Source organism: Embiotoca jacksoni, unplaced genomic scaffold (genome assembly GCF_022577435.1).
Source record: "Embiotoca jacksoni isolate LCO1_2020_lvr unplaced genomic scaffold, fEmbJac1.0.p SCAF_13, whole genome shotgun sequence".
NCBI classification, from domain to species: domain Eukaryota; kingdom Metazoa; phylum Chordata; class Actinopteri; family Embiotocidae; genus Embiotoca; species Embiotoca jacksoni.
This window is the reverse complement of record NW_027185263.1, coordinates 11,618,715-11,641,382: the sequence shown is the minus strand read 5'-3', so window position 1 is coordinate 11,641,382 and position 22,668 is coordinate 11,618,715. Positions and strand designations below refer to the sequence as shown.

Sequence of the window (22,668 nt, the reverse complement as noted above, 5' to 3'; positions counted from 1 at the left end):
TGTAAAAGCTGTAGACTAGTCTCAAAGGCAGAGGAGTAGACATATTCAATTTAACAGTTAAGCTCACATCAGCAGACATATTTGTTGGGGGGAAATAACCAATATCTATAACCATAGAAATATAGCGTCCAAATGGTAATAGAGAACAGTTTTTCTTAGTTCAAACGAAAAATTTGACTGAATGCAGCTTTGTATGGAACAAAGCCCATTGCTATGAGATCAGTTTCAAGGTCAAAGCCATTTAAGTTAATTCAGGGAAGGTTTTCTTTGAGCACAGTCAGCCTTTAAAACCAATAAATACAATAAAATATCAAAAGAATCCGTTTAATTAAGTGGATTACAAGTGGCGTGATAATTATTTTAAATATGTAGGTATCTATAAACATAATGGACTTCTTATTGTATTGCAAAGTTAAGCCTACACCTTCTGTTGTCCATCAAGTTGATGTACGAACTTGGCTGCAATACGTCAGCTGTTCTCCCACGGGAAACGTTTTAACATCCCATGGGCACAGTCGGTCTTCTCAGGGGCCAATCACATTGAGGCTTTAACAGAGTTGCGCCATGCAGTCTCGGGGCTCTGATCTGAACTCCGGCTGGACAACTGTGGAGCTGCGGTGGAAACACACACAAGCGCAAATGCGACACAACTTGCACTTGGAGTCTGTAGCGTGTGACTGATGGGAGCTTCCGGGCGATCAGCTGCAGAGCAACTTTTCGGATAAATGCTTTTTAGAAATCTGCCGAATGCGTACTACAAAGATCAATAGAACTGGGATCGGAAAAATAAATGGGATAACAAAAATCGCGATAACTTGAGTCGCTCCGGTTCAGTTTTGCCAACTTTGTGTAGCTACTATAGACCCTACGGTGTGCCTCACTCTGTGCGGGCGCAGCAGCAGCAGCAGCAACAGCAACAGCAGCAGGGGAGGAGGAGGAGGAAGAGGAGGCTGGATGTGGCAGGAGACGGGTCACTGAGCTGCAGCGAGTCGGGTGTGAGTTTCCCAGTCGTCAACTCTCCAATGTCACCGGACAGGATGATGATCATTGGACTTCTGCTCAATGTCTTCTCTCATGGTAAGCATCACATTTGTCATTTCGAACAGCTGAACAGAATAATATCACCGACCATTGACATTTTAGTGTTTATTTAATGTACGGTCTGATCATGTAGGTTCAGAGTATTCCCTTTTGGATGATAGGCTACTTTGTCTTCCAATATCCACAACTTGAAGAGGAATGGACGCATGAACTGCTGTTTTTGTGTGTGTGTGTGTGTGTGTGTGTGTGCAAATGTTTGGTGAATATTATTGAACAAAGCCCCCAGACCAGACGCACGAAAATACAGGAATTCGGTTTATTTTGCTGATCATAATATTTTGATGTCGTTCAGGTTCTGAAGAGTCCGACTTTTAACTTTTTGTAAATGAGTTAAATGCACACAGTCGTTTCACTCATCTGCAACCTGCCAGAGGACAATTGTCTCATTATTAGAAATAACCTATCTAAAAGAAAAAAGGCAAAAGTGGGAAGAGACTCTGTCTCTGAGCATGATGGAGATTTCACAGACTCCCGCACAATAATTCTGTTCCAGGTTTGAGTTAAACTTTTACAGACAGCCTTTAAAATAGAATCAAAGTGGTCCATTAAATCTGTTTCCCATTTATTAAGGCAGTCTTAGATTTTACATGTGGATGACATCATGGGTTCAGGTCTGTTATTTCTGCCTTGGACCCGTTCCAAAAATAGATGATCTGTTCTCTCAAGTATTGATTGGACTGTCCCAGATCATGGAAATATCGCACATGAGCTGTTAAACTAAAAGGTGTTCTCCTTTACATTTTACATTAGTAGTTGATGAGATGAATGATTTAAACATTCATAACTTTATGGCAGTGACATAAGGGTTTTTAGTTTGAAGTGTCAATGCTTTCTTAGGCTTTTTCTTTGCTGATGGTCAAATGGAGAAAGACGTGTCTGTAATATTTGACGTGGATTCCTTTACTAAAATGAGCTTCTGCTACATGATTAAAGACAATAATGTGAATAAGACATGTCCCAATGAAGAATACAATTGGTTGGTCTGTGGTTATTGATATTGAATTATATCAGTTTAAATTTATTTTTTTAATTTGAAGTGTTCTTCGGTGCTGTTTTTTTTTTTACAGCATGTATCATGCACAGAACATTTGAAATAATCTCCTACATGAACCACAACACTCCCCGTCCTTGTCACAGCACAAATACATGCAAATACTGTAATTGTTAGGATTATGTCAGCAGGACAGGAGGCACAGGCTTCTCTGCCTCCAGGAAAACTCAGATAGTGTCAGGTGAGTGTGCCCATTAGAGATTAGTCTCATAAAATGATAAACGCTTTCTTGTGAATGTCAAACCTTTCAGGCTCCCAGTACATCATGCGCAGTGTCAAACCCACCTGCCAGGCACTTAGGTGGAATCACACCAAGAAAAGCAGTTATTTTTCAAGTGCTAATTAATCCAGATCTGAATCATTACACATGCAAATTAGATAGTCTGTCACGATGTTGAGTTTTGAGACTAATCTGTTGTAGAGCTGCTCTGTTGTTTTTCTAGACTGGTGGTATAGTGACATTCCCTGTCTATGTCTATATGTATCGTATAAATAGGCAAGCCCCCCTGAACTGTATTCCATTTTGAGCAATGTTATTTTTACCTCATAATATATCTGACGTTGTACAACTCTGTGACCTCAACAATGGCGGTGGGATCTTTAGAGGTAGACAACAGCCTTCCCAAAATTTCTGTCACCAAGACTCAAATGTTAGAATAAAAAAGGAGAATTGTATCTTAGATGTTCTCCCTTTTAAACAAAAATTCCACATCTGCTTTAGGCTACTTTAAAGCAAATTACTTTGGAAAGTCTTCTTGAAATCACATGTTAAAATGTATAAGCTGTTTTAGTGCTCTACCACCTTATTATTTGCATGCGTTGCTACGTTCATCTGTTTCTTTTTAATAGTGCAATGGAAAGAAAACTCACAAACAATACATGAGATCACTTGAATGTGGCCATACAGTATCTTTGCCAGATATATCAATGCAAAGCTGCTATTGTTGAATGACATTTAACCGGACTTTGACCCTTTGCTGCCAGGCCCCCATGGATTATTGCTAAAGTCCCAGTACCGACTGCAAGTGCTGATTGAGTGTTGCTATTTTGGTACCTCATTTAGTGGACGTGATTGAGCCCTAACACGGTTGTCATGAATTTATTAGAGCTCATTTTCAGGCTGTGTAAAGTTACACAGGTCCTAGATGGACCAATATCCACATAGCTGAGCAGTTTCTGTTTGATTGTTTGACTTCACCTCGTGCACACAGGTTTATCCAATTCTTGGCTTCTCTATCTTTCCCCACTGTGCCACAGACTCTACTTTTCTTCTCTCTTTATGCTGAGCCATTGTCTCTGTGCCTGTAATTCACTTTTGTTTAGGGCCACGGCACACAAAAATTGAATTGGCAACATGCCCATTGAACATTACTCAGATAAAAACTGAAATGCACTTTCTGAATATGCAGTTAATTCACATGTTTAACTTTTGAGGAATCATTTTAATTAAAATGATTGCATCAAGAATAACTCCAACATTCAAATGTGGGTCTGAGTGACACTCGATTTCTCACTGCCAAGCTCATACGGAAAAAAAAAATTGTTTCTTGAATTTTAATTTGTGTGACTTATTTGTCACTGCCTGTTATACTCAATTGGTTTGTCTGTGCTCTGCAACGTGATTGTCACTTGCACACAATTTAATGGCACAAACAAAAACCCACAGCCCGATGGAAACTGTCAGTGTGTGTGTGTGTCTAGCTAAGAAATGATTTGGCACATTGAAATTTAGGACTGCACCAGGCAGCAGACACCTGAAATATTAACACAAGGCTCCAGACACACTGACTGGGTGATGCGGCACCTGATGCATTTCACCTGGTATACAACGGAGGGATGTTGCTTGCGTGATGTGGCTGCACAATTCACGCATTAAATAAGACATTATCCATGTAACTAGATGCACTGGATAATTGTTGATTCAGAGCATGAAATGATGATTTCTATACACACTACTAGACCTGTCACCTGTGGTTATTACAACATCATTTTACAACACCTAGATTATCCTCAACAACTATCTATCGAACATCTCTAATGATGGGAATTGCTTAGATCTGACTGCATCTCGTTGGAGGCTGTGGAGCACATCCACATAACCCCAGGGCTGGAGTCACCTCTGTGAGGTTTGTACATAAAAACGAGTGCACCTTTCAACGCCGCAGTCACAGAAATTCTGTTTTATTAGCTTTTTCCTAACTGTGGCATGATCCAAGGTGTGGTTTGACAATGAACGCAGGGCAGTTTTGATCAATTTTGGGATAAGGATGTGTGAAAGTTTGTTCCATGTATAACTATTTGGAGAGGAGTTATCATGGGAGCACATTTTTGAGAAGACGGGGAGACTGCACAGTACGTGTGTTTTTCACATAGATGCGACATGTTATTGCTGCCATCAGTGTGGTCCTCGAGCGACTGTGCGAAGGAAACTGTGGCAGCCAAAAGATGTGGATTGTACACATGTGGTGTGGAGAGATTTGGATGATTTGGCAAAAATTGGAGGTAGAGAGGTTGAAGAGAATAATTAAACCTGGCAGGTGCAGCATAATGGAGGGAATGAGGAGGAAAAAGATGCAAAGGTGAGATCAGAACAGGGAGAGGTTGTATAAACTTGTAAGTGCAATACAAGATTTTTATGACAAGGGTGGGCAGGTTTATTTATTTAAATTAATATAACTAGAGACTTTAAAAGTGGATGTAGTTTCCGGGTCTAAATAATTTGGCTAATGCGAGAGTGCCTTAAAGTGGAATGCCACCAAGGGCCACTAGGGGTTTGTTTCGAAAAGGCTTTCGCTCCATACAGTAAAATTCAACTTTTCTCATAAAATACAAAGTCAATACATTTTATTCACAAGTTATCACGGTGTCGTTCGCTAAAGTTACTCCTTTATTAACCATTATTAGTTAGATGTTAGGCATTAAGAAGCGCATTTTTGGGGCACGTCTGTTTGATTGACAGGCTAGAGGGGCAGTCAGGTTTCAGCTATCGGCATATAGTGTCCTCGTTTTCCCAATCAGATCAAGTCAGAGCCATCACTTCTAGCCCAAAAATAGCAAGATGGCAACGGCCAATATCCGAACTCGAGCCTTCAGAATAGCAGTTCACAAACTAAAGGATGATGTCATTGGTGGTTGCCACTTGTCTGTGACTTACACCACCAAGCCACCCGTCCTATCTCCTTACTGAGCCTTTAACGGCCTTTGTACTTCATCTCATTATCTCTGTTGAGTGACGTTTGTTACATGACCTCCATCACATCACCTGCCTATGAATAAATATGTATTCCTCTCACGTCAAGATGACGGCAGGCGTGCTAAAGACATGCTTTCCATAGTGGACAACATGTGTGTAATACGTTTTGCCGTGATGCTGGGCTGCAACTACATATGCTAGGAGCACCTGTCTCTTTAATTTTAGCACACCTGTTCACTTGGACTCAAGGATGAACAAAGATTAAAGTCGCTATCACTTCAAATAGACGTTTGTAGCTACAAACCCAAAATTTCACACAAATGTCTGATAGGATAAAATGCATTTTATATTCAAAAGGACACAGGTTAACTCTACTGTCATATCATAATGTTCTACATAAACACGTATCTGGTTATTATTCAACTTCATATCATATTTCACATTTGGCCAGACACTAATGGTGACAATAATTTTGGGTGTCCATCTTCAAACAGTGCTAATTATATGGATATTCTGGGTTGAAAATGCGTGTGACAAATCTACGTTTTAGAGTTTGTAGCTTCTTTGCACCAATATATATATTTAAAGTATTGTCTGCTGTCATGGCTGCAACCTTCTGTCCTTTTAGAATCAAGTTTATTGGCCGGATTCCTTCAAAGTCTTCACTACATATATTACAAGTCTGGACACATGGATTTAAACTGCAACTTGACCGGTCGGCATAGGCGTAATTCTAGTTTTGATAAGTGGCTGCTTTGTTTTTGTTTGTTTAGAAATTTACTTTGGGCACTAATAAATCCCTAATACCCAACACACATGAATAAAATGTACTTTGAAATAGTGTAAAAAAAGAGTCATCTCATTGGTAAGTCACATAGTAAGAGAATAAGTAAGTTTTCAATTAAAGAAACAACTTTTCCTATTTCTTCAAAAATAACTGCTTGACTGAGATTGCCCAGGGCTTTTCTCATAACAATGAGAATATGTGCAAACTGTTAAGCATATGTTTAATGTTAATAGAAAGTTTAATGTTCGAAGACAATGAGCTGAGTGGTGGAATTTGCAAAATTCTGAGCTCAGCAGAAATGACTGTGTCAATAAGGAGCCACACAAGCCTTAATCAGCACTGATTAACCATCTGTGGCCTTCCTGAGGAAACACCTTTGTCCACCGGTGCTCACAGCACGGGGAGTGCATTACACATTAGGATTCTGTCAAAATGATGAGCATTCAGCAGAAAGTCGGAAACTGAAGAATACCGCAAAGATCCTTGCTGAACACTAATGGCACAAGATGGTGTAGTGTTTTTATTAAATGGAATCAGTCACTGAGATTCTTTTGTCTTATTTATATTTAGGGGTGGGGCTAATCTACTAGTATCAGCAAAAGACATTTTGGGAGTTTTATCATTACTTTTGACTTAAAACACGTTCTCTATTGCTGTTTACTTGCTCCCTTGTATTAGTCCTATGTTTTCTTGTATGGTCTCTTGAGGTCAAGTCAATCTGTGCACAATGTGGCATTGTTGAACACAATAGAGCCAATATAGTGTCATCTAAGTTCAAATTAGAATCAGAATCACTTTATTGGCCAGCTATGTTAACACATACAAGGAATTTGACTCCGGTTGTAGCTTCGCTCTCAACGTCCAAAAAAACCACAAAAAAACAGACAGACATAAATAGACATATAAAACATAAATAGACATATTTACATCATAGAATGAATGAATATATACATATATACACCTAAACAATGGTGCAATTGCACCTAGTGCAAATGGTGCTGATGGGGTTGGGTGTAGTGCAAAAGGTCCAGTGATGTAGAACATGTTAACTGTTTAGCAAATCATTCCACCTATAAAAATACAGTTGAATCAGTTGAGTCTAACTACTATGAACCATTTTTCAAAGCCAATCTGACATCTTCCAACTGCTTGTTTTGTTTGACTAAAGCCTGATCTGAATCCAAGAACATTTCATTTGATTTTTTTCGAGAACTAAAAAACTGAGAAAAAAAATCAGTTTGTGAAACTGGAGGAAGTGATTTTCAACTTGAAAGGAAAAATTCGCAGGTATAAAACTATATTGTCAACATAATCTATTGAAGGCAAATGCAGGCCTTTATGTAAAACATATGTGTGATTTCAAACATACATTTATGTGCAGTCCAGTCATGAATCCCACTGGTTTGAAATCAGGTGAGGTGAATGAGGGAGAGTAGTAACAAGTAGTGTCAGTCATGAGTATGTTTCTCGTTTTGCTCCATCCTTGTCACCTTGCTGCCATTTCCTCCTCAAGCTTGTGACTTCCTTCCAAGAAGTCCCTTCTGTCACAATCCTTCAGCACATTTCACATCAGAGTCACACTCTCCCGCCTCGGTCTCCTCTCAAGTCAAATTACTGCCCAACAATCTGGAGGCTCTGCAGCCCATCCCATGTGTGTGAAAGGACGGAAGAGAAAAATTTGCCAAACCAGTTTGCTCCCTGTGAATGTCGACACAGTGCGTGCTGTGTGGGTTGCCATTTATGGCGTTAACCTTCATCAGCTTTGCCTCACAAATTCTATTAATCACCCCAGCGAGAAATCAATAAAGTGCATTATGGCTCACGTATCAGTAATTTATCTCCCATTCACTTTTCTCTCATTCCTGTTTTTTTTTTTAATTTAAAATCATATACCTATTCCCTAAACTCAAACTTTTACTTTAGTAGTTGGTTACATTGCAAACATCATAAAGTGAGCACAGTGCTTCTTTATCATAATGACAATTAATAATGTGTGAGTTATAAAAATAATTCTCACCTGTCTGCTGGACAAGATTTAACAGAGCTGCTCTATACTGTACTGTATATAGGTTTTTATTATCTGTACATTTATGTGTGTGTGTGTGTGTGTGTGTGTGTGTGTGTGTGTGTGTGTGTGTGTGTGTGTGTGTGTGTGTAAAAAAGGCTCTTTGAAACCAGAACTGCTGATAGTTTCTCTTTATCAATGGTAAGCCTGAGGGAGAAAACACTGAGACAGAATAATGAACAAACTGTTCACAGCCCAAACAGGAGATTACATGGAGCCCGTTTAAATTGCAGCTAAACACGGTGGGATTTAATACTTCGGTATAATTATCAAGGTATCATGATACATAGATAGGCAGACAGACAGAAAGACAAAGTAATCATCACCTTTGCACATCTCGGGGAGCTGTGACTGTGAATGTGACTCATTGCCTTGTGTGTTAATATTTTCTTCCCCACCTCCCCCTATGGCGACACTGCAGTAGCTTTGGAAGTTTTCCTGCAGCGGCGATGAAGCGTAGCTTCTGTTTATGATATGTCTCATGCCAAAGTGAGACGTGGACCTCATGTGGCGCCTGAGATTACAAAACATGCAGCAGCAGAATTGGATTGCAGCCGTGCTTTGTGCCGCCAGTCAGCAGGAGCTTAATCGAAGTGTGTGACCGACCTAACACAATGCCGTGTGTGTTTGTATATGAGCTTGTGTGATATATATGTTAATGTACTGAAGCATAAGTACACGTGAGTAAAAAGTAGGTACAGTTATTTGTTAACAGGCATGGATTAAGTTCAAACATGATGATTTACTCTTAACGATGCAACATATTTTTATGTCTTCCAGCCTATTCTTTGTATGCAGTTAAAAAGTACCCGAGCTATTTGTTTTTCTTAGTCTGGAGTCACTGTATAAAGTGGAATTTGTGGGGACAATTATGTCACATTTGAGAAAATTAATTTCCTGAATTGCCCCATAAGAATACTTTTTTTTTTGAAGAGAGCTTTCATTTATTTTCCTTCTCGTCTGCCTCAGGCTGCCTCTGGCCCTCCTGCATTGTGTTTTTCATGGAGCAACAATCAGCATCATGAAATAATTTGTAGTTTTTCACTTCCAGTCATTCCAGACACTGCCAATCAAAACTTGCTTAATGCTTAATCAGTATGGACCAACATGACGGATTTTCTACTGAATAACATTATTTGTCGAGGAAATGTGGTTGCTGATATGCAACACATTTGCACAGAATGAACCTTTTAAGATTTAATGAGATGGATGATTTTAAATATGCATACAGCTGATATAAATAGAAAGTATACTCAAGCTGGATATTTTGTAGGTGTTGCATGTGCTGATGCAACTGTCAGATGAAAATAAATATTTACCTCATATATCTAAAAGAACTTCAGGGGGAAAAACATCCTCCTATTGGAGATTTGTGTTGAGCCACTGTCTGAATGTGATATCCAGATTGAGCCTCTGTGTGAAAGCAGAATTGGAAGCAAGAGTATAGGTTGATTTGCTGGGAAGTGCTGAATAGTGCTGAATAAATGGGTTTTGTCTCTGGCATTACATGTGGAGACGGTGTCTGACATTGGTGAAAAGCTTGTTCCAAATGGAAGGGACTCTGCAGCGAAAGGTTTCCCCCCCTAGCTCTTTTTGTGTCATACAATAATAACAGCAGGGCTTTTGTAGAAGACATCCATGAACACACACTATCTGAAAGTACTAAATATGCTGTGTGTAAAAACCCAACACCCATGTTTTTACATGTTTTAGCCTATTATATACTACAGATTTTGCATTGCTACTCATAATTTTTTAGTAGTACACCATAATACAAAACTATCACCTTTATTTTTTAGCCAAATATTTTTAGCCAGTTAATATTGTCACTATTGTCACTAAGGCTATTCTCAAAATGCTTTCTTGGTGGAGGTTCAAGTACTTGCAGATCCAAGAGGTATCCAAGACTTGAGAGCTGGCATCGTTTGTGATGCAGGAAACAAACAAATTAATTTCTACACTACATGCCTGTTTGGTCATCTTTTAGGTATGATTTCTACCTATCTTCTGAATGAAATGCTGTTAGAGTGCTAACTCTTAAATCCTTGGAAGAAGCACATGAACAGTCCAACGAGGACAGTTTTTTAAATGTGACATTAGCATTGGTTTGACACAAAAATAAAAGCTACAAAATGTTCACTGTGAGAGCATCTGGGAACATTAATAAAAGGTAGGAAATCAATCTTCGGAGTGGGGTTTGGGGAGATGTCAGCAGTAGTAATGTTGCACTTAATGGGATTAATCATAGCGTGCAAAGAGGTAATTAATGGGATGAATCATGAAAATTATGGGAACTGTCTTCCACTAAGCATTTCCTGCAATCATACATCATGCAGTGTTCATTTAAAACCATTAAACCATTTTTTTGGTGTGTGTACCAGGTGAGGAAAATATTACCAAAATTGCTGAAATTATATTATTGCCAAATCCCCATCTTTGCCCACTTGTTGCACCAAAATCCACAACTACAAAAAAAGCTGACTATCAGGAGAGTATACAGAGTGCAAAAGGGAAAGAGAGGGTGCAGGGAGGAGGATAAATTTGACAGGAAGGCACAGAATTTCTCTAATAATTTATGATAACAGGTGTCGAGCTCACTAATCCAGGAGCATTGTGGTGTGTGATAAGAAAGATGAGGCCAACTCACGGTATCTGTCTCCACTGTACCGCAGTGTGAGGTGACTGACGGGTGGAGGATTTCCAAATGCTGGGATGGACATTTTTCTAACTGTGCTGAAAAAAATAAAACCTTGTACTGTAACACAAAAATGGGCAACTCGGACTCCCATTGAGAGGATGAAGAAATAATTACGAGATGATTATAACCACAACATAACCCTGTGGTGTCATTAAATTATCCTCCAGACTCCTGTGTTTTTATGAAGAGCAATGAGGTTTCGCCCATGTTGCTTCTCTATTACACCTGTGTGCTTTCAATTTAATCCACCTTGCTAGATATTATAGTAACCTGTAGTGCAGTGAAGGGTCTGTGGAGTGCACTCACTTTACTCTGTTGTTGTTAATTAAATACTTTTTGAGGACTGTAAACCCAGTAATGTTGGCAGCCAACAGCTTTGTCTGCTCACAGCATCATCCTCTCCTCTAGGTAGTGTGCCGGTATCTGCCTCCTTAGACTGTCTGCTGGCGGAGCAGGGCTGCATCCAGGAGCAGTCCTGCATGGTCGTCTATCGACTGCTGGAGTACTGCGCAGCCGAGGAGGCCGTGTCGCCCCTGGGCCCGGACGCCCGCTTGGAGTGCCTGGAGGCCCAGAACTCCTTGCAGCACTATCGGCCCCTTCAAGTTTGCAAGTGTCAGCGTGGCTCTCGCAGGGAGGAACACTGCCTCAGGGTCTACTGGACTGTGAGGTTTGCAGGTGGGTTAAGGCACTGGGATATGTGTGTGTGTGTGTGTGTGTGTGTGTGTGTGTGTGTGTCTGTGTGTGTGTGTGTGTGTGTGTGTGTGTGTGTGTGTGGAGCCTCTTTGAATTCACAGCTGCATAATACATGTGTTCTTCATTGTGCTTGTAGCATACGATGAGTATGAAGTGTCTCCATATGAAGAACTGGAGTTAAATCTGGTGAGAAACATAGAGATGTCACGTATGGCCTCCATCATGGCAGGTAGAGCACAACTTTTACTTTGTTTAGCACTCAAATGAAATATAGGTCATGATTTTTTTATTTCCTGTTATACATTACTCTGTTTTCCTCCTGAAACCCTAAAGCTTCCTCTATTGCTGTGGATGGCCAAAACCAGTGTCTGAAAGCAGCGCAGGACTGTGGCCTGTACGAGAAATGTGGCTCCCTGCGGTCAGAATATGTTGTAGCCTGCACCAAGCGATCAACAGTGTCTGACAACAGCTGTAACCGGCAGAAATGCCACAAAGCCCTGCGGCGCTTCCTGGAGCGCGTGCCAGAGGAGTACAGCTTTGCTTTGCTCTTCTGTCCCTGCTCCGACACTCTGTGTGGGGAGCGCCGGAGGAAAACCATCGTCCCGTCGTGCTCCTATGAGGAGAATGTGAGAGGGGAGGAGAGAGTGGGAAAACCCAACTGCCTAAGCCTACAGAACTACTGCTCCAGAGACGAGCTGTGTAGGTAAGATGGCTGCCTGAGTGTATTGATACAGTGCATTAAGTGTAGTTTGTAAGGGTTTCCGCATAGAGAAACACAGAACGCAGGATATGCAATGAGTTTCCCACTGCATGCTACAAAGCACCAAGGTATAAAGTATCTGAAAATGTGACACAGATACTACAAATTTAACCACAAAGAATAACTCGATCAGAACATTAACACAGTATTCAACTCAGTCCACAAAATGGCAACATTAAAGGCACAATGAGGAGATTTTGACCACTAGTTGCATCGTTGATTAGTGTAAAAACTGTGGCTTATAAATTTCTAAGATTAGCTGTCACTGTCAGCACCGAAGATGGTTTTCACCGCCTGATTTCCAATCCACAAAAATGAGCAAAACTGCTTGAACAAAACTGTTGTATGTGTGACTACAAGTGAACAAAAAAATAAAAGGATTAAATTCACTTTTAGATTCGTTTTCCAGTGGCTGGTGCTGATGGGAATAACACCCGGGTTTCTATGTTGCTGTTTCTGTTGCATGTGTTGTTTCCCAAAAGGAAATTGTCAAAACTCTTTAAAATGCACAATCTGAGTCTGTGTGCTGGCACATAAAAAAACTGTTTTCTCTTCGTGTTTCTACGACTGTGTGTGTGTGTGTGTGTGTGTGTGTGTGTGTGTGTGTGTATGTCTCAGATCTCGGTTTGCAGATTTCCAACACAATTGCCAGCCCTCCTCTGTCTCTGCCTCTGGGTGTATGCGAGAAAGCAGAGCCATGTGCCTGAAGGCCTACGCTGGACTCATAGGTGAGATGGAGGAAAACAAATCAAAGAGGTAGAAGAGGCTGAAAGAGTGAATAGTTATTAAAAAAAAAAAAAAATCATAGAAAGCCACTCAGAACTTGTTATCAGTGGGAGTCTAACAGTGATATTTGGCCTGTATAATTTTCATTTTTTTGCACAAAATAATAATGGTCACATGCCAAAAGCTGCTGCTCCGGGATCTAGTCAGCATCACTTTAAAACTTGATTCAAAAATTGCCTTTTCAGCAGCTCAACAAAATGATGCAGGTAATGATATTTCCTTCCGTTTCCCACACTCAAAAAAGTAATTTTGTGTACCTGCAATTATAAATAGTGAGACACAGGGTCCGCAGGGCATCTAACATTGTTGGCAGACTGTCTTACCTACTATAGAGGTGTGCAGAAAATATTAATCTTCCCTCTAGTCTAAGGGAAATATGATTTTAAAAGTTTTTTGAAGTTGCACCTGCAATATGACTTTTATCTTCTTTTTTCTAACCAGGAACCATCATGACGCCCAACTATGTGAGCAACAGCAGCACAGAGGTGTCCCAGTGGTGCACATGTGAAGGCAGTGGGAATGAATGGCAAGACTGTCAGCGCATCCTACATATGTTCAGCAACAATATCTGTCTACGTGAGTAAAATGGTCACAAGGTTAGGCAGCAAAGTGCAGCCTCCGGGCTACTAATCCATAGCAAACAATTAATACTACAAATGCACAAATCAATGCAGTGATCATGATGGTAATAAGAGCTAAATATTTCAACACAAATAGAGTTTAAGCTCCAGGAGTTTCCTGAAAAATGTGCAACTTCTACAAAAGAAAACGTATATGTGATCAAAATAAAATCCTGATCACGATGCTTCGCTAAAGATGATATAAAGTTCAGTGAGATAAATCACATTTTAAATGTTTATTACATTAGCAGAACATAGTTAGAGTTTGGCGTGTAGGCTCCACCCTCATAACTGCCCGCAGATTTGATAACAGAGATAATTGGGGAATGATGAGCAAATATCTTAAACTCCCAGAGCCTGCAGGTGGATGCTCGGGTGGTGGTGAGGCTGAAAGTACAAACAGTAGTCCTGACATAGGCCAGCGGTGTCTTTAAAAAGCAGAAGGGTGAGATGAGGAATTTTTGTAGCTTAAACAGACAACCAAATTAGGAGTGTGTCTATGTTAGCTCCTATCATAACTTCACTTGGAACCTTTTTGTTTATTTACTGTGTGCTTATTGACATTCAATGTTCCTATTATTTATTTTATTTCAATAATAAGTGAGATTATTACAATGCTTTGTGGTATTAAAACAATGTCCAGAGGGTGTCTTGTGGAAGACAAACAATTGATTATTCCAACAAGTCAATCCAGAAGTTTGAGTGACGGAATGTTTCCAAACTTCACTCAGCTCATCTTCATGCTAAGCTGATGTTTCTCCCTTGTCAGCATAATGACAGAGGAAATGTTACCTTTTAGCTATCAAATGTGAGTATAATCTAAATTACTGTTGAGATGCTGATCTAACTGAGCATTTTATAATGTGCATTAACAGAATTCAAATGAGTTGGCTCATAATTGATGATTGAGGGGGCGAACCATTGAACCGTAATGTTTTCTTATAAATAAATGAATGCCAAGAGACATTCTTCCCGGTGTGTGGCTGTCTGCCAAATATGAATGTCATTTCTAAGCTCTGTGGAGTCAATGAATCCTTTCAGCAAATCTTATAAACATAGTATGTCTTCTTGTTGAATTGTTGCCAAAGAATGGGTGAAAGAGCATGAAAATATCCTACTCAGGAAGCACTGTTTCAGTATAAAGATAAATTAGTTATTGTAAGATGCATTCACATAACATTAATTTGTGTGTAATGCCCACTTAAAGAATGAGTTGGAGGCCAGAGAGGTTGTTTTACTTGAAATAAGAATCCACATTGAGTGTGACCCAACAAACAACAACCACAAGATGTCAATTTTACTTTATGCATTTTCACTTTTTCTACATCACATTACTTGTCTTCAATCCTCAAATTTTGTTGAAGGTAAAATGAGTCATAATGAAACACCAGTGCAAACTAAAGATAGATAAATAATGGAGCGTTTTTTTGCCTTTTACATATGTATCCCTTCCTTTTGTCTGCGCATTGGTTTAAAAAATTTTAAATTGTTTTTCTCTGTTCATGTTGCTTCAAAGCCTGCAGTTGTTCTTATTATCAGCCTGTCAATCATCTGTGAAGCACTTTGAATTACACTAACCTGTATAAATAAAGTTTAATTGATTGAGCTGAAACTGCAGTGGATGTACAGTGGCCCCAAAAAGTTTTTGGAATCTTGGGCTAGACCTAAAAATGTATGAATTGCCCTGCATTAGATTAAAACTTTTTAAAACAAATGTAATTTATTTTAAAGATAGCAGAAGGTTATAGCATTAAGAAATAAGTTTAAACTGATAAAACTGTAGCTATATGGTTCAAAATTAGGATAAAATGATATTTGTATACCCAATATTGGCTTCACTAAAACTTACTGTTTGTTAATATTTTAGTATTTAGTTTGCCAATCTTTAACTTGACAGCTGTCTGCCACAGCTGTGGTAAATTTTATCCATTTTATTCCACACTACAGCCCAGGAAACATTTGGAAACTTTAGAAAGGATACATATTTTTATTTTCCTATTTATGTGTGTGGACATGGAACCAACAGGAGGTTTAAACTTTGTCAAAAACAACAAAATTGGCCATATAAACGTTTTGAACTGATGGTGGTATGGGGAGAAAAGTACGAAGACTTAAGTTATTGAAATTCACACTGCATGGGACATGGATTTATCTACCAATTTCATAGCAATCTGTCCAGTAGTTGTGGAGATAAATCAGTCTGGATCAAAGTGGTGGACTTAAAAGTACAAGTGTTTTTCTGTGTAAATGATGTGCATGATTGGACAAGATACGAATATTTTAACAGAGTTGGTAGCTCTAACTATGCTTAGCAAAGTCACTGATAGTGTTTTAGTGAGGCTTCAAAGATGAATAATGATGTGAACCTAATGAAGTTGGCCCCTGCTGATTTTGTTTCAGGCAATGCCATTAGCTCCATGGGAATCTTCGCACCTCCTCCTGTGGAAATCACTCCCATGCCAGCTTCTCAGCCCTCCCCACGCATCTACCAGGAGAGGGTCCACGTCAGCGTTAACACTCTCCCTGAATTCAACAGTGTGAGTACGCCACACTTCTTCACCATCTCACCATATGTTGATGTTAGGCACCAGTTGAAGTGAGGAAGTGGTTGACTGTATATCAGGTGGTAACACCTAAGTATCTCCAGGGACTGTAGCAGTGAGTTGGGCCCACTAGCTCCTTGTATAACTTCAGATTATGTCTCTCCCCCTCCCTTTCATATATCCCTACCTCTCATTGTGGCTGAGGATTAGCCGTAGGTGTCTGCAGCATTAAGCTCTACCCTTACTGTTAATATTCATGTATGCACACCCATCTGCTCCATATTCCCCATTCTCTCACCATTTTAATCCTCCTCATTCTGCATTTCCACTTCTTCCTCTCCCATCCCATAAACCTTTACAGTATTGATGATGATGAGTTTCCTATTTGTGATATACACCAAAACTGAAATGGACACCAGACAACGACTTCCAGCGGCTGCAATAAAGTAAACAGCTACTGCAGTAAAACAGAATTTCCTATTATTATGCTTTAAATTTGATTTGAGAAAAATCTCCAACTACATTGTCCATGAAACCTTGAAGCAAATTAAAACGGATACGGAAAAATGGATTTGCATTGCTTCAGGAACAACAAGTTCTCTCCTCTAATTTTGATGCCAGTGGCATGACGAGGCCATTTTAAATCAAGTACAGAAAGTGAAACTTAGGCTCAAGCAAAGATATGAGATAAAGGCTGAGTCTTTTTCCAGTCAGTGCGCCCTCACGCCATCCATGTCTGTGTTTGAGTGGAGGTATTGCCTTATTGAAGGCGATCTCAAAGCTGTTACATACATAGAGTACAAAGCCTTTCAACAGTGAGAGGTAGTTGGATAATGATGGGTAAAAAGGAGAAGAAAGGAACAAAAACTATATAAATGTAAAATACTCTTTTGATCATTAACATAATTTTTTCCCCCTTTTTTTTCTTATTCGCACAAATAGCTTTGGACAAAAACACTGAATGTTGAAGTTAAGGAAAAACCTAATACCCTTCTGAACAGTCACTGTTCTGTTTGGTTTAAGGTTTTAATTCCGTCGCACAACTGACCACAAGACCAGGTTTTTGTTGGTCACTTGCACAATCGCTCTCCGCTGCCTCAAGATAGCAGTCCACCAACAATTCGCATGAGACACCCCAGTAGAAACCTCCGGGACTAAAAAAGGAAGCCACTGCGAAAGTGGCAAAAAAAAACGACAGTTCCTTGAGACTGGATCCAAAACCGAGTCAGTCCTCATAGACCCACATGTTAAAATGCCCAACTTTACAGCAGAAATGAACATCTTAACAACCTGGTATACAAATGGCTTTGGTCTTTATAGCTAATTTCCTCTATTTACACAATACGGGTGCTGGACAGGAAAAGGGCCTCTGTGTATGTCGGAAGCTAGCGAAGACACTTCAGTTGCGCTTGATGCCGCTTTACGCCAGGTGTAAGATATAGAGCCCGAAGTCTGTTAGTGTCTCATTGTCAGCCTAGTGTTCATTTATGAACACACAGAAAATAAAGAGATTGGACTGTAAAGGCAACACCTGAACAATATCATTCACAGCAAATTTTCAAAAGCACCACAGAGCTGGACCACACATGTGATCCAAAGGTTTCTTTTGTCATTTGGTCCATGTCCTAGCTTCTTGTAGCTTTCAGATATTTGTATTTATAGCTTTAAATTCTGTGTTAATGTAGACTTTCACTTCCTGACCTCTCCTCCACGCTACACCACTCCCGTTAATTGGAAGAATCACTCTTTCTGTGCTTTTACAGATGGAGGAGAGTGAGGAAGAGGAGCAGGAGGAGGAAGCAAGCGAGGAATTCAACGTCATCCCGCCGTACTCTGAGAAGGACTCTAACATTGAATCGGGTGCGAGAGGGAGTCAGCGGGGAGCAGCAAGCCAGGCGCTACCTGTGTTACCATTACTGCTGCTCCCTGCTCTCATCGTAGACTGGGAGTGTTGGAGCTACTGAGGCCTCCATCTCATTCGCCACATACATTTTACACTTGCTACTGCTGTCCTCTCAGCACTCAGAGTGAACCACAGAGGACAGTTGCGAAGCAGAAATATAAATGCTCCTAACATCTTTTTCTTTCAGTGTTTTATTTTTTTTTAAATATCCTGGCTTTATTTTATAATTCAGTTTTTTCCTCTTGGGTCTCCGCAAGAGTTAAAAGATATCAGTAGTCCTCCACTGTCTGCCATGTCTTTGCTCAAGTTGTCTCCCATGAAAGGAAGGGAACAACGTGACCAGATACATGAGTGCATGGGTGAATTGAGAAGTGCTGTCTGGGCAAATCCTCTATCTTGAGCCTGCTTCACACTCAAAGTACATCCCCTCTTTTAACAGGAAGCACATCGCCTTGGGCCACATACACTATTCGTGCTCCCAAAAACCATAACCAGTCTACTCCACTGCAACCAGGCATGAGCATGGCTTTTGATTTCTATTTCATGACTCATGTCACATCCGTTTCTCTGCTGCCCCTTTGGCTCTTCCTCTCCCTCCTTCATACTGTGGCTGAGTAAGATAATCCACTTCACTACAAGCTAATAAGAAACTGTACTGCACTTAAACTGCTTTGTTCCATTAAAAAATAAACACTTTTTGAAATTGCTTCATTTAAAAAGTGATAAGATACAAACCAATGTGTTTTCCCATAATATATGGTTCTGCTTACTTTGTGCACCAAAGAGCAGAGAGCAACAGTCACACTGCTCGCCTTACACACCACTTAGTATTATTGCTTCCACAATAAGTGGCTGAGAATTCAACCATGGGCAAAAGTATTGAGATCAAATTCTATTGTAGAAATGACGAGAAAAGCAACATAAGCAATTACAGCACAATTCAAATAGCTCAGCATGCAGGGAAAGTCTGGAGTAAGGCTCAGGGGAGGAAGAAGCCAATTTACTGCTGTCATACCCTCTCACTTTTTTTTTTCTATCCCTAGGAGATGTGTTTTTAGTGTTCCTTCCCCATCATGTACTTTAGATGTTGTGAGAACGAGATGCGGCGATAGGGACGGACACAGGAGGCCATAAAGCCTGCCGGCTGCTCTGATCATTGAGCAGCACATTGAGCCATTCTCTCTGCCTGAAATATCTTTTGCTGATGTTAATGATTTTTCCTCTTATGGCTCATTTTCCTGTGAAATTATGCAGCTGCAGGGGTGTAGGTAAAGAGAAGTATAGTGAAGTTGTTTTAGAGGGATAAACTTCACTTATTTGATGATGAGTTGGCAAGAAAGAACCAGCCTGAGCTCTGTAAAGAAAAATGTATTATATGGCTTCATGTTGTCTTAGATGACGCAAACTACTATACTATCAATTCATTGTAGCTATATGTTCATGTTTACTTAAAAAAAACAAAAAAACATTGTATGTAATGAGGTGCAGTGATGGGTGACTTCAAACAGCTGAAAAAATCCAATCATGTGTCACTCTTAAATATTTGAATATAATTTTGGGAGGCTATAAGATCCCTCAACCTTTCTTTGTCCTCACTACTGGACTCGTTTACATGATGATTAACATGAAGGCTGAATCTTAAATACGGCGGTATAAAGGCAGTAATGCAATGGAAGCGCATAAGCCCTGTTTCCCTGAGTACAGGTCTATCCTATTTCAAAGTTTATGGAAGTCAAAGTTGTACTTTGACTGGATGTTTTAAGGTTCGGAGACCTGCAGTGACTGTTACCCACTTCAGGGCGAAATGACATCATGCAGGTTTTTGCCCACATTCTTGTTGTGAGAAGCCAAGAAGTGGATGAGGAAAAAGGTCCATTTGGAAAGCTCTGAAGTGTGACTGCAAGCTTAGTAGGTGCAAAGAAAAAAAAATATTTGGACAGACTACCTGATGTAAAAAGTCTGGCTGGACAGCCAGCTGGTATTCAAATGTAGAAACCAGACCATGCTAAAGAAACATCACAAGTGTCACAGTGAAGTTGCAGCGGTGCTGCGGATTCAAATCTTTCAGCTGCAGTGAGTTATAAAGCATCAAATGAACAGTGTCAGTAACTGCATCCAGTGCGCTCTGGCCTTAATGACTTAATGTGCGTTTACATGTATTTTCATGTTTCATTTTGTTTATATTTGTAAACTATGTAAAGTAAACATTTACATCAAACATGGCTTTTTGAGGAGCTTCAAAAAAACAAAGCTTACTCTCCATCTATAAGTCAAAATCTTTAAGAAAAAGTGTGAATACTTGCCAAATTAGACAGTTTGTAGGTTATATCATGAAAGTTATGTACAGTACTGTTTCACATGATATCTGTCTTGTAAAAACATATCAAACATGCCAAATGATTCTGACTATAATGTGTAATAACTGTGTAATTTTGTGACATAGCAGAAAGTGTGCCAATTTATTAAAATAATAAAAGTCACATTAGAAATTCCCATGTCCAACTGAAAAAATTGCTTTTGAATGACCAAGAAATGTTTGCTGTGTATGAATATATCAACATTTTCTTCCCCTTCAATCTTCTTTTTACAAGTGGTACTGAAAAGGATCCTGGTGGGACTGGGAGTGATGCTGGAAATTTAATGTTAATTTCATTGCAAATTGGTGAGTGAATTAGTCCAAATTTTAAACACATGCTAAAATATACAGTAGCATTTGAACCTTAATTTACTTTAATTAAAACGGAGAGGTTTAGACAGATGCGTCACTGGTTTTTCTGTGGCTTATATATTGACTTTAGACAAACTGAGCCGGGACTCTCATATTTAGATTTCACTTTGGAGTGACAGAGGTTATTACAGGGTCTTAAGGCTTCTACATCCAAAATGATGCCGCCGTGGTATGAACAAGCTACAGTGAAATTATTTTTAGAAAAAAATAAATAAATAAAAAGTGCCTCGGAAACTGGCATCAATCTGTGCTTTAACTATAAAAAGTATAGGACGAGGGCTCTCGGTCTTTGTTTTTTTTATGTTCAACTTATACTTTATTAATCCCCCTGAGGAAAAGAAATATTTTCTACATTTTACCCATCCTGTTAATGAGCAGTGAGCAGCCATTAAACTCTCAAGTTCTGAGTGGTTTTAAACAGTTTAACCCATCTAATACAATTCATTTCCACTTTCAATCACTGCTACACATTTTATAAACAATGCAAGTATTACTGCTGCCAGAAAATACTCTTTTTTTTACAGTCTCTGGCACAAAGGAAGAGGGTGAAGAAGGGCTGCAACACATTGTGCAACACCATGTAAATCTGATATGAGCACTTAATGATGAAAGATGCTGAGCTTGTTGCTTAATTATGGATAGTGTTTATCCTGCTGTAATAATATTTGGGCTCAAGTAACAGATTTAATTATAAAATACACACCTCATTTGTCAGTTGTTTATTTGTATTGATATTCAAAGCATTTAGAGAAGTACATCATGACATGTAAACTATATGACATGCATTTGCAAATCTAAACATTTTTAAGTGTTAAAGTGTAGCTCTTGTGTGAATGGGCGAATGGGAAACAGTGTGAAGTGCTGTGAGACAGCAAAGGTGATGAAGCCGCATCCACGTGCAGACCATTTCCCATTTACTCTAGATTATGTGGAGCTAAAATCTACAAACACATGATCATTCAAGGGCAGCAGTAGCAGCGTTTCTAAGTCACAATTCTTCAGAAAACAGAAGCCAACATGGCCAAATTACAGCTCTATTTGGGTTCAAACTCTGGACCCTCTTACTGTGAGGCGACAGTAATCACAACCCAGCCACTGTGAGGCCCCAGGAGACACTTGAACTGCCTAATAACCCAGCACTGTGCTCATAAAATATATAAAAGATAAGCAGATATGTTAATTTGGTTATTAATTAAGTAAATCCGTGCATTCATTTGCAGGTATAGCCCTATGTCAACATAAAGTCCTTGTCTTCATATATTACTCAGAATGTATTCATATGAACTCAGGCATGAACTCAGAATCTTATAGCACTAAGGAAAATTAGGTTTTCTTATTAATATGATAATTTGTGCAGCAAGAAACTCACAGTATAATCAGATCACCCACTTAGTTTCTCTCCTGTTTCGAATATAGTGTGCAGTTCTTGTGTCGTCAGGACTGTTTCTCCACATAGATACACAGTCAGATACCAGTGTGTACAGTCAACATGTAATCAAGATTGACCTTGTTTTAAAATAAGTGAAGCTTATTCATTTCAATACATGAAAATTATTAATAGTCAAGTAATAGCTCGGGTAAAGGCTGAAGGAATATATATATAGTTGACACTAATCTGTAATTCTACAAATCATTGATTGAGACTGCAAGTTCACAATTGTACACGGCCAGCTTAATTGCCTGGTGAGCAGTAATGGAAGAGCCTTTACTAAAAGTTTCCCTCCACTCAAATATGGGCTT

At 39.5% G+C, this 22,668-nt stretch overlaps 1 protein-coding gene across 1 annotated transcript; it reads left to right on the top strand.

Annotated features, from left to right (window-relative positions):
• Positions 1-561: 561 nt before the first annotated feature.
• On the top strand, positions 562-20,759 carry LOC138196462 (GDNF family receptor alpha-4-like). The gene is made up of 8 exons (XM_069146511.1): positions 562-1,077; positions 11,304-11,570; positions 11,725-11,817; positions 11,922-12,291; positions 12,967-13,076; positions 13,576-13,710; positions 16,155-16,291; positions 18,061-20,759. The coding sequence occupies exons 1-8, from the start codon at positions 1,023-1,025 to the stop codon at positions 18,259-18,261; spliced, it is 1,368 nt and encodes a 455-aa protein (XP_069002612.1). The 5' UTR covers positions 562-1,022; the 3' UTR covers positions 18,262-20,759.
• The last annotated feature ends 1,909 nt before the right edge of the window (positions 20,760-22,668 follow it).

What these genes read in the sequence shown, in the direction of transcription:
- LOC138196462 (XM_069146511.1), top strand. Translation starts at nt 1,023, where the DNA reads ATGTCACCGGACAGGATGATGATCATTGGACTTCTGCTCAATGTCTTC. An exon ending in TATGGCCTCCATCATGGCAG is followed by an intron (nt 11,818 to 11,921) that starts GTAGAGCACAAC and finishes GAAACCCTAAAG; the next exon opens with CTTCCTCTATTGCTGTGGAT. An exon ending in GGCCTACGCTGGACTCATAG is followed by an intron (nt 13,077 to 13,575) that starts GTGAGATGGAGG and finishes TTTTCTAACCAG; the next exon opens with GAACCATCATGACGCCCAAC.